General features: G+C 45.3%; 1 protein-coding gene across 1 annotated transcript in view; it reads left to right on the top strand.

Moving 5' to 3' along the window:
• Positions 1 to 4: 4 nt before the first annotated feature.
• celsr1a (cadherin EGF LAG seven-pass G-type receptor 1a) overlaps positions 5 to 12,274 on the top strand; it is a 121,232-nt gene continuing 108,962 nt past the window's right edge. The window contains 1 exon segment of the mRNA XM_030046081.1: positions 5 to 3,563. Within this exon segment, the coding sequence (XP_029901941.1) occupies positions 5 to 3,563 (3,559 nt within the window).

Below are 12,274 nucleotides of genomic sequence, written 5' to 3'. Positions count from 1 at the left end.
TTGGATGGGATTTGGCAGGTTTTAAACCATGGAGATACCGATGTATTGGATTTGGGTTTGTGTCCTGTTCAACGTGCCGCTTGTGGGATGTCTGGAGATACACCTTTCGGAGACTTTACAGCCCGGGACCATTTTGGCAAACCTGTCTCTTGGCCCAGGATGGACTTATAAAATTGACAGGACTTTATCCCCCAAATCCATTCAGAACTTTTTCCAAGTTGAGTGGCAGAAGGGGGTCGTCCGTCTGTCCTCAAAAGTCAAATGTGCGCACATATTGAGGAACCCGGCGCCCGTTTATTTCACAGCGGGCTCCATGACATCTGGAGACGTTATTTTGACACATTTCAATGTGTTTGTACACGGTCAGGACTGTTTTATAAAATACAAGAGAAAGAAGACGGCAGGTAAGCCCGATGTTCACATAAATCACCTCTCAGAACTGGAAGCAACTTCCTGCTTATCCGCAGGTAAATTGCTTTTGAATGTAACAAAACTTTTGCCTGCCTGTGCGCGGAACGTTGCGCTTTTGGATACTCTGTGTGTGGGAAAGGACTTCAGTGCAGTTTTCAAGCATGGGGATTTGTTCCTAGCCAATGACTTATGTCCTGAGCACAGAGGGCAGCCCGAGGTGAATTTGCACTGCGCGTTGCACAGCTCTCCAAGCGGCCGGGTCTCAGCACAACTGAGTTTGAGGCTTGTGAAAGCGCCTGAGCAACATGGTTCCTTGTCAGAAGCCGTCCAGAGAAAGCTTGGGAAACGGAGCCGCAGAGGGAAGAGAAGCGTGAACACGCCTCCGCAGTTCCAGCTCCCCAGCTATCAGGTGTCTGTGCCCGAGAATGAGCCGGCGGGTACGCGCGTAATCACCCTGAAAGCCACTGATCCAGACGATGGAGAGGCGGGGAGGCTGGAATATGGCATGGAGGCTCTGTTTGACAGCAGGTCCAATGACTTTTTCATCATCAACTCACAGACAGGTAGCATAACTACAGTCCAGGCACTAGACAGAGAGGTGAAAGACACTCATGTGTTTAAAGTCACAGTCACTGACAATGGCAACCCAAAACGATTCGCCAATTCTTTTCTCACTGTGACTGTGAGTGATACCAACGACCATGGGCCGGTGTTTGAGCAAACAGAATACCGAGTCAGCATTCGGGAGAATGTAGAAGTGGGCTTTGAAGTGATGACTATCCGTGCAACTGATGGGGACGCGCCCTCCAATGCCAACATGATTTATAAAATTATAAACGATGATGGGATCAACTCTGTGTTTGAAATTGACCCCCGGAATGGGCTGGTTCGGATCAGAGAGCGGCCGGACCGAGAGACCAGGGCCAAGTATCAGCTCATTGTTGAGGCCAATGATCAAGGTAAAGACCCAGGTCCTCGAAGTGCCACGGCCACTGTCCACATCTCTGTGGAGGATGAGAATGACAACTACCCACAGTTCAGTGAGAAGAGATACGTTGTACAGGTCCCAGAAAATGTGGCTGTCAATACTAAAATTATCCAGGTGGAGGCTACCGACAAAGACGAGGGGAACAATGCCAAAGTCCATTACAGCATCATCAGTGGCAACATCAAGGGACAGTTCTACATCCATTCCCCCACTGGTGTCATTGATGTCATTAATCCTCTGGACTATGAAATGATTCGGGAGTATAATTTGCGGATTAAGGCTCAGGATGGAGGCCGGCCTCCACTGATAAATGGCACAGGGATGGTGGTGGTCCAAGTGGTGGATGTGAATGACAATGCCCCCATGTTTGTCAGCACCCCCTTCCAGGCTACTGTGTTGGAAAATGTGGCAATTGGTTATTCTGTCATCCACATCCAGGCAATCGATGCTGATTCAGGGGAAAATGCCCGTCTGGAGTACCGGCTTACAGACACCACGCCCGGTTTCCCATTCACCATCAACAACAGCACAGGCTGGATCACAGTGAGCATTGAGCTTGACAGGGAGACCACTGAGTTCTACACCTTTGGCGTGGAGGCCAGGGATCATGGGATACCTGTGATGACCTCCTCAGCCAGCATCAGCATCACAGTACTTGATGTGAATGACAATGTGCCCACTTTCACGGAGAAGATCTACTCACTGAAGATTAATGAAGATGCTCTGGTGGGGACCAGCGTACTGACCGTTACAGCCGTGGACAGAGATGTTAACAGTGTGGTGACCTATCAAATATCCAGTGGCAACACCAGGAACCGCTTTGCTATCACCAGCCAGAGCGGTGGTGGCCTCATCACCTTGGCGCTGCCCCTGGACTACAAGCAGGAACGGCAGTATGTCCTGACAGTCACCGCCTCTGACGGAACACGCTACGACACGGCTCAAGTGTTCATCAATGTGACAGATGCCAACACGCATCGGCCCGTCTTCCAGAGTGCCAACTACCAGGTGATGATCAGTGAGGATCGACCTGTGGGCTCCACCGTGGTGGTGATCAGCGCCACAGACGAGGACACAGGGGAGAACGCTCGCATCACATATGTGATGGAGGACAATGTTCCCCAGTTTAAAATCGACCCGGATACTGGTGCCATCACAACCCAAATGGAAATAGACTATGAAGACCAGGTCTCATATACATTGGCTATCATTGCCAGAGACAATGGCATCCCTCAGAAGTCTGACACCACCTACGTGGAGATTATGATTCTTGATGCTAATGATAATGCTCCTCAGTTCCTCAGGGATATGTATCAGGGGACTGTACTTGAGGATGCACCTCTCCTCACCAGCGTTCTCCAGATCTCCGCTTCAGACAGAGACTCTGGCTCCAATGGAAGGGTGAGCTATACTTTCCAAGGTGGTGATGATGGAGATGGCGATTTCACCATCGAGACCTATTCTGGTATCATCAGAACAAATCGCAAGCTGGACAGGGAGAATGTGCCTGTATACAACCTGAAGGCTTTTGCTGTGGATAAGGGGTTTCCCCCTCTGAAAGCACCCATCTCCATTCACATAGTGGTTCAAGACATAAATGACAATGCTCCAGTGTTTGAGAAGGACGAGCTGATCATTGATGTGGAGGAGAACAGCCCGGTGGGGTCCATTGTGGCCCGAATTAGTGCCACTGACCCTGACGAGGGCACCAACGCTCAGATTATGTATCAGATTGTGGAGGGCAATATTCCAGAAGTTTTCCAGCTGGATATTTTCAATGGCGATCTCACTGCCCTCACAGACCTGGATTACGAGGCCAGAACAGAGTACGTCATCGTTGTCCAGGCCACCTCTGCACCACTGGTGAGCCGGGCCACTGTGCGCATCCGCCTGGTGGATGTAAACGACAATCATCCAGTGCTGGAGAACTTTGAGATTATTTTCAACAACTATGTCACCAATAAATCCAACAGTTTTCCATCGGGGGTAATAGGCAAGGTACCAGCTCATGACCCTGACGTTTCGGATAAGCTACACTACATGTTTGAATCTGGGAATGAGCTCAGTCTGCTGCTGTTGAACGAGGACACCGGGGATCTGAGGCTGAGCAGGGATCTGGACAATGACAGGCCTCTGGAGGCACCCATGAGAATCTCTGTCACAGGTAAGATTAACAACACTGAAGAGAATGTCATTTTCCTCTCTTTCCATTCTCATTTCTGCTGAGAAGCGCCTCTGTTTTCATGTCAGTGACAGTTTATGACACTTCATTGAAACAGGGTGAGAATATATGTCAAACGGATATTTGAGTCACTATCTTTGATGTATCATGTTATTATACAGTCAGTGTAGAGCCCTCTCTTTTCCACTGAGAAGAGACCAGGGGCAGGTTTCTGCTGTCGTGTTGACTGTGTGTTCAGTAAGTGTTTGCTGCAGGCTCTATCCGGGATCCGGTTGTGCTGCTTTTGTGCCATTTGGGTGATAAATGTATTGTGTGCAAGTGGTTGGTTTGGATAATAAAAGGTGCTATTAGCAGGGCACCCTCATAACTGAGCCTCTTTGTTATCGCTGATATGCGGGTTTCACTCTATCACAAGTGGGAACACACACACACTCACATGAATGCACCTACAAGCATGGACACACACACATTCCCACCCTCAGTGCAGATGTAGACCTAGCTCTTTGAAGTGCAGAGGCTCAAAGTTTTCACCTACTGTAGGTGCGCAGCAGGTAGGCTGTGGAACATATTGCTGCAAGATGTGTCACAGGCTTTCACCAGAGGAGCTCCCCACACTTTGCAGAAATCTGCGTTTTGAGGATGGAGCATGGAGGCGCCCCAGTTTTGAAGCAAATAGCGGTTTTCGATGGAGTTTTGTTTAGGAGACAAATTGAGTTTTGTGTAATGAGTATTTGGATCGGATGGCTCCTGCAGTCATGCTGGAGGGTCATGCACAAAGAATTTGTGTTAAGATGCTCCTTTTCCACCACAGAAGCAGACTTTGTTCTTTAAAGTTAAATATTAGACAAATGCCAACACTTTGAAATTCACGCCTAAACTGGTACAGTAACAGCGAGGATATAGGGAAGCACACACACACACACACACACACAAGCACACACATACTCACACTGTAAGAAAGTGCTGGGACATTAATCAGACAGTTGGACAGGCAGGATAAATCTAATACCCTGACAGAATAACTACCCTGTCACCTATTGACAGCTGCTTGCTCAACCTCTCTCTCTCTCTCTCTCTCTCTCTCTCTCTCTCTCTCCCTTTGAAGCTTGATTTTTCAAAGCATTTTAAGTCCTGAAATGGGCAAAGTGCCTAATGTAGCCAGATCCTCTCAAGTCTCTCTCCTTCTGTTACTGTATCATCCAAGATCCGAGTTTCTTTCCAAGGAGAGGAATGCCAGCGTATCACACATAGCTACTACAAGAAAATAAATGAGCTGCCATGGATCAGGCTGCACCAAGTAAAGCTCACATTCCCAATCCATCTGCCTAATCATCTCTCTCATGCTTTCAACTCGAGGCACTGGATTGTTATGGCAGCTAGAAATAATGTACTGAGCATGTATGTGACTTTGCATGCACTAGGCAGAGAGATTCTTCATCTCTTTGTCAAACATATTTTCTTTTTTAACATCATTAACATCTTTTTTAAACATACCATCCATGGCGTTTTCTTTCTGTTTGCAGTGAAACATACACATAAACACACAAATCTCCATCCTAACAAGTCATTCAGTCTCATGTTCAGTGTTAAAATCTTTGTTTTCTTGAAACAGGTGAAATAATCTGCCTTGTTTCCTAATAAAATATTAAACAATTTATTGAATTTTCTTGATACTAGTGGACTGATCTGCCTTATTCTGCTTTGTTTCATTGTATTTATACTTGTTACCAGAAAAAAATACTGAAACAAGTGAAACTGCACTGGAAAAAAGTAGGATTACCTCATGCAGATTTGAAGAAAATCAAGATTTTAACACTCAGTATGAGACTGATAACTGATGTTGTTCTTTAGCTGGACTTATTCATGCTATGCACTGCAAAGAATATTTGTCTTATTTCAAGTCAAAATGTCTTATTTCTAGTCAAAATATCTCTTTACACTTAAAATAAGACATGATCACCTCAGAAGTAACTTGTTTTTAGACTTGTCATTGTTTTTCACTAGTTGAAAAGTGAAATTTGCTTGTTTCATTGGCAAAATTTGCCAGTGGAACAAGTGAAAATTCACTTGAAACAAGTGAAAATAGTCTAAAAACAAGACCGTAAGATTTTGAGTTTTTGCAGTGTGTTGTCAAGAGTGCATGGCACCGGCCTTATTCTGCTGTTTTAGAGAGCACCAGGCAGTGAAATCCCTTAACAGCTGCCTCTCCATTTGTCTAATACTGACTTTGCTAAGTGACTTGTGCCTTGTCTTTGTCTTGGACAAAAGACAGACTGGCCCTTTAGGAGTGCCCGTGCTTATGGCTGCTATAAACAACCCACGGAGCATCTGAAGAGGCAGCGGCTGACCACAGTAGCTATAGTCCTTATGGCTCTCATTCACAGCCTCTGTCAATAACAGTTGGCGGCTTTAATGGTATCCTTGACAGCGGTGACCCCCTGACGGTCCCAAGAGGGGCTGGAGCTCGTCAATAGATGTAGAGCATACACACATACACACTTATATGTAAGCAATGAAGAAAAAAGAGCTCCGATCCCCCCCTTTTTTCTGCTACACACCCTGATGTCAAATGTTAGGTAACCATAACCGCTGATTCTGTGACCTTTTGACCCCAAGCTCATGAGAGAGGGAAGCCTGGAGGGATGGGCGAGCTAACAGCACCCTATCAGGCACTCAAGTCCTCCTTTTCCCAGTGAGACACAAACCTCAGTGTGTCTCTTTGTCTCTTTTTGAGTCAGTTACACCGGTCTCTCCTATTCTCTCTCTCTTTTTTTTTTTTAACGCACTATCACATCTCTCTTAAACACACACACACACTCGCACACCACCAGTCATTCCAATATGAGTCCTTCTTGGATATTAGATCGACGTCAGCCTCGTCTACTCATTATGTCCGGTCTGGTCATACCACCATTTAAATTCTCTGCCCATGGATGGGAGTCACTGTTCAGACCAAATTAGATGAGTCTTGCCTCTTTAACCCCGACTGACTTGAGCCAACTAAGGGTCATTGCTGATGTGTGAAATTGAGCATAGACTCGCCTTACATTTTGAAGGCTTAGTGCTAAAAAGGGAAACTTGTGTCTTCTGTCTGTTTTTAAGAGAGGCTGTTATTACTGAAGTCTGATTTAGGGAAGCGCATTTAATTGGAAGTACAAAACAGAAGAAAACAAACATCTGTTATGTCCAAGTTGCACGAACGACATCGTTTTTAATTGGGAGTATGGCCAGTGTATCTGATTTACAAATCAAGGAGCATGTGTTACTGAACAAAATCCTAACAAATTCATTTAGCAAAAAAAAAAAAAAAAAAAGGCACAATTATGTTTTGGCAAAGCTTATCCGACCTGATTCCAATTTAAAACTTTTTTCTGCAGGTTTTTGTTTCTTCAGTGATTTCGGTGCCAGATTGGTCTCAACACGTGTTTTCACCAAAATTGCATCTTCATGGGGGGGCATATTAATTCAGCCGTGTCTCTGGCACTAGATGCTCAACCCCGTTGCATTCTTGCTGCCTGTTATCTCGCTCAGGAAGGAGTGAGCAGGTGTTTTCTCTCCGCCGAACAGAAGGCCTGCAAATGTTTTTCTAGCCCTTCGCTGAAACACAAGAACGCCCTGATACTCTCCCAAGATACAGTCGCTTTACACACTCTGCTAGCCACAACACTGTTCGGTCTGTCCTCACTCTCTCCCTGGGTTTTTGTGTGTATGTCTTTGTGTCTGTGTGTGAGAGAGAGAGAGAGAGAGAGAGAGAGAGAAAGAGAGAGGTAGCGGCATTGTGTTCGCATTGTAACACATCTCTTAATTTAGCTGGTCAACTTTCAACAACTTTTTTTCAATTAAATATATGAGGTTTCACTCTTCTTTTTCCTTTTCCCCCTTAAAAGATCAGTTCCAGTTGATTTTTTTTTTTGACCATTTGAAATGCCACACAGGTTGGGAGGTATTTAAGCTCAAAATGCGTCCATCCTTCCTTTCTTCCTTCCTTCCTTCCTTCAAATACAAGGTTTTCTTCGTTGACCTACTTCGTTGACAGATAGAGTTAACACGTGCTGCAAATCCAGCCACTGTCAAATCAGTGATTTGACTGGGAAAATCAAGGCAAACCTGCAGCTGAACCATGGCGACGCAGCGTGGTTACAGCATGCCAAGTCCCGCCGCCACCGGTTTCACCAACGTCTCTGCAAAACACAGTTTTCCGATAGTCCAGACTGACAGGAGACAAGCTGGTGGGCTGCCAAAGAAGTTGTTAGCAGAGCTGACAGACCCTCCGTCTACAGCCAAACTTTACCAGCGTTTGGCTTGAAACTTTTAATCCTTGGCTGTCAGCAATCCAGTTCATGCCAAGTCAGTGATTCCCTGATGAAATGCAGGGAGGCAAGGTGTAATTTTAATTGTATCTGGATGGAGTCAATGTGTTTGGGAAAACATAAATAAAGAAAATGATATTCGTCCATAGTCCAGATCTAATCCAAATATACTTTGTGCTACTGTGCATGGCTTACATCCAGTCAGTGTCAAATTAAAGATTTCTCAAAGGAGGGATGTATGTGGCATGACATGGGGAAGCTATTTTTAGCCATTGTGGACATGCTGCTTGGAGGGAAGGGGGACGAGGTGTGTGTGTGATATCCTGTGTGAACTGTGTTTCCTTCTTCTGGCTATCTCAGTGCATTAATTTATCCTTCAGAGCAGGATTAAGTTCCAGTCAGATTATCAATCGCCTGTGTTGCATTGTTCCGTTGTTCTCTGACTGCGTCCTGCTTGTTAAGGTGGTAATCTGCAGGATCCTCATTTTTTTGGAGACACCTTCGGTGCTGTGGGAAACATAAAAAGCATCACCTCCTTTATACTAGAGGATTTTTCCCAGGAAAGACCTACTTGACGCTGTGTGATTATAAAAGCTTTCATAGACTGAATGACCATTTAATGACAGAGAACAAAAGCAAAGCTGACATTTATTTAAATGGACACGCCACCGATAATTGCTTAAATAGTTAAGATTGATTTATGCTGGCTCATCCTTTTCCACCCCGGCTCTGTTCTTTTACTTTACTCTCGGTAAGCGGGGACAACGTGCCGCTACACGCTGTCACACACACCTCCTCCTCTCCCGCCCTCCTCCTCTTTTCCCCCACGGGGCTTTTGCCGAGCTTCCCGGCTTCTGGTTTGGCCCTTAATCCCTTCCAAGGAGCTGCATAGCACAGCTTTTTAACATTTCTGCTCTTGTCCGCCCCCCTCCAACGCACACATTTCTCTGCCCCACCCTCCTTTTGTGTCTCAATATACATAATCAGATTTCTACCATAACTTAAGTGCTTTAGCTTTGCGCTTATTTTAGCAGCGCGGGCAAGACAAAACACTCTGCCGACGTCCTCACCCGGTGTGCTCATATCATTTATGCAGACAGGCCACTCGAAAACATTCCTGTGCAGCTTTATCAATTAGAAGACCAGAAGCAGTTCAACAAAGCCTGCTTTATAGTTACAGGTTGTAACATTTTGAGTGAAGTGTAATTACTCACAGACATGGTAATGTGCTGTGCGGTGCATCTTACAGCAGCTGATTAATTAATAAATGTTTTTAAGAGAGTGACAAGAAAAATTAGGTTGTAGTTACATCCAGTTACATGATTTATAAGCAAGACAGAGACAGACTACGCTGGCTAAGTAGGTGGACCCATCAAACACAAGGCTTTTCAAGGCTGTAAATGACTCATGACTCAAATGACTTGTAGAAACAGCAATAACGCGGCTGCTTATCTCGCTGGAGCTCGAGCTGGAGCTGTGGGGCGCAGGGTCAAGGAGTTCGTGGTGGGTAACGTTACGAAATGTACCTAGTAACCTGGCGTGTTCCAGTTTATCAATCCATGAAATCAAGTCACCGCACGTTAGTGTTGACATTGTTATCTATCCTGATTCTTTTGTTCACATTTTGCTCAGTTTAGTCTTGAGACATAAATGTAGTAAGGATAATCAAAACGCACAAGGCAGCCCAAAGAGCTTTTGTTTTCTAACACCGGGGTAACATGTCACCTTTCTCAGCAGATAATACTTTAATGGCAGTCACATTGTAATGTAAAGTCACTGTTAAAAGTAACACACCACATTAGGGTAGTTAGGGCGATCGTCCCACAGTCCAGACTTCACTGAGGTTTGATGGGCGTCCATCAGCAGCCACGTAACCACGGTGAAAAGGACAATGAGCCCCTTCCCTGCTCCCTCCTTTTACGAGCGTCGGCTGTATTCCTGCAGTATAACGCCGTTTGGACATGATTGGGCATTTTTTTTGGAATGAGTCATGGGGCTTCCCGTTTATTCTTGTCAGCCAAGTCATCATCCCGTGTGTCCTCGTTTTGGAATGCCACCGTGGTCGTAAGATATTAAATCACACGTGCATTGGAAGACAACAAGAAGGCACAAGAATGCATATTGTGAAAGATACGTCATTGCTGGTGTGAGTCAAGGGCCAAAGATCTGCCTGTCAGCCTACTTTTCCTTCCTTCTTGCCTTTTTTTTTTTTTTTTTTTACCAGTTATCTGTCATGTAATCGGATGTCCTGACAAGAGAAATGTGACTCCTCACTCAAGCCCAGGTGTAGCCATGACACACACACACACACACATGCACATACAAAGTGATGTGTCAACCCCTCACGTATGAGATCAAAGCGAGACATGGGGTATCACACACACACACACACAAACACACACACACTCAAACAGCAGTGAGAAACGACCCTGCACTTTGTCTGCACACGACCTCTGACCTCTACCTGATGGATGGGACAGAAAAAAGGGGCGAGATCCAGGAACTGGGATCTGTGTATATGTGTGTGTGTGTGTGTGTGTGTGTGTGTTTGTTTGTAACACAGAGATAGAGTTTGTCTGTTTGCCTGTGAATGCATTGGTGTGTGTGTGTACTGATAACACCAAGCTAAAAATTCAAACCTCCCATAGAAGCCACAAGAAATCAAACCTAATTGACTTGACTTTCAGCTTTTATACACGTAAAAGGATGTTAGATTGCTTTGTAACAGATGAAATTGCTCTTATTTCAGTCATTTTTTGGCCAATAGCTCTAAACTAATGGTGTGAAAAAGTCAGCATTGTTCAGTGAAAGTAATTTATCATCATCTACTTGGCATGGATGATGCATAACGTTAAATCACTATTGGCAAAGATAAAGTAGCAGTGCTGCAATCTCTGTCCAGGCAAATGTATGTGTGTGTGTGTGTGTGTGTGTGTGTGTGTGTGTGCGGTGGTCATTTCAAGCCCGGAATTAAAAGCCCCTGCGTTAGAAAGATGGATTGCTCCATAGCAGCTCATATATTTTCATGTTTCATGTTTGTGTGATATGCTGGCATTCCCAGGCTTGGCATTCTCAACTGATATTGGGAGATCCCAGTCATTCCTGAGGTATTACGCCTGACTCTGGTTTTAAACTGACGCTTGCTCCCCCCCAGCACACACTCCTCCCTCTGTTCACCTCTTTCTATCACCCATGTCCTTTTTTTTCTCGTCTCTGAAAATCCTCCCATTTCTCGGCCATGTGGCTGGAGTCACTCGCTCTAAGCTGCCAGTGTGTTTTCAAGTCTAAATCTGTCGCCACAGAAACACTTATTAAATTACTGTCCTTCTCTGTCTGTCTGTCTGTCTGCATGCCTGTCTGCCTCTCCGTGTCCCACTGTCAGCCTGTCTGTCCCATCTGTGTGTCTGGGTCTATGTGTGCGTACCTGTCTTCATGCACGAATGAGGGACTCTGAAAAGGTTATCACCCTCCTCGGTTAAGTCAAACTTAAACCCTGGCACAGTGAAGCAAGCAGAACGTGTATTTTTAGCATTATCTGACTTGTGTGGCTCAATTATGTGTAATTTAAAACATAAAGTTAGGCCGTTTTTCCGAGTTAGAAAGTTGATTGAAATTGAATTAATTAACTGGTGGTCATAGGATTTCTGATTTCACCACTTTGTTTTTGTTCAAATCCACAACGTTCACTATACAGTCGTGCGAAATGACTAATTCATGCAAGACCAAAGTTTGTTTGTGAATTTGAATTTGTGAAATAAACGTAAGAAAATTGTCATTTTTGTGGAACAGCACACATGTGACAAAGGGGGAAATCTTTCAAAACAATAACATGACAATAAAAGTTAATTGAATCAAACAATGTTCCCTTGTCCTGGGACGGGCAGAGGGGGTGCGGAGAGCAAATTGAGTTGTAATGGCAGCGCCGGTGTCCTCTCGGCTCTTTTTGCGTGCTCGACGAGCGAGAAAGGAAACGCATTCATGTTTAATCTTGCCTGTCCGCACGGGGCTTTAGTGTGCGCGTGTTTTGGGTCTGTGTGTGTGCAAAGGTGTGCCTGCAGGCTGTCGTCTTTGAGTTTGAAGTGTAAATAGCGGGGGATCAGGACGGGTCACTGTCCGACTCCGCTGAAGTCTGGGCTCTAAATTACAGAGCAGGGAGACAGGAGGGACGTCCAGGGATGTGAGACAGTCTCTAGCAGGGATCTGATGATTGCACAGAGCCAAAGAGGATGAGCTTGGTGCCGTTTCCATTCCTCCTGAGGCACTGTGTCCCTCATGACTGATGGAGTGGAGTGGCTTTGTGGATTCCAGGGAAGGTTTTAGTGTATCTTGTCTCATTTGGCCATCCAACCTGTCGAAGTGTCTCTGAGCAAGATAATTTCCCTC

This window comes from Myripristis murdjan, chromosome 23 (assembly GCF_902150065.1).
Source record: "Myripristis murdjan chromosome 23, fMyrMur1.1, whole genome shotgun sequence".
Lineage (NCBI taxonomy): Eukaryota > Metazoa > Chordata > Actinopteri > Holocentriformes > Holocentridae > Myripristis > Myripristis murdjan.
This window is presented reverse-complemented; position numbering and strand designations above follow the sequence as displayed.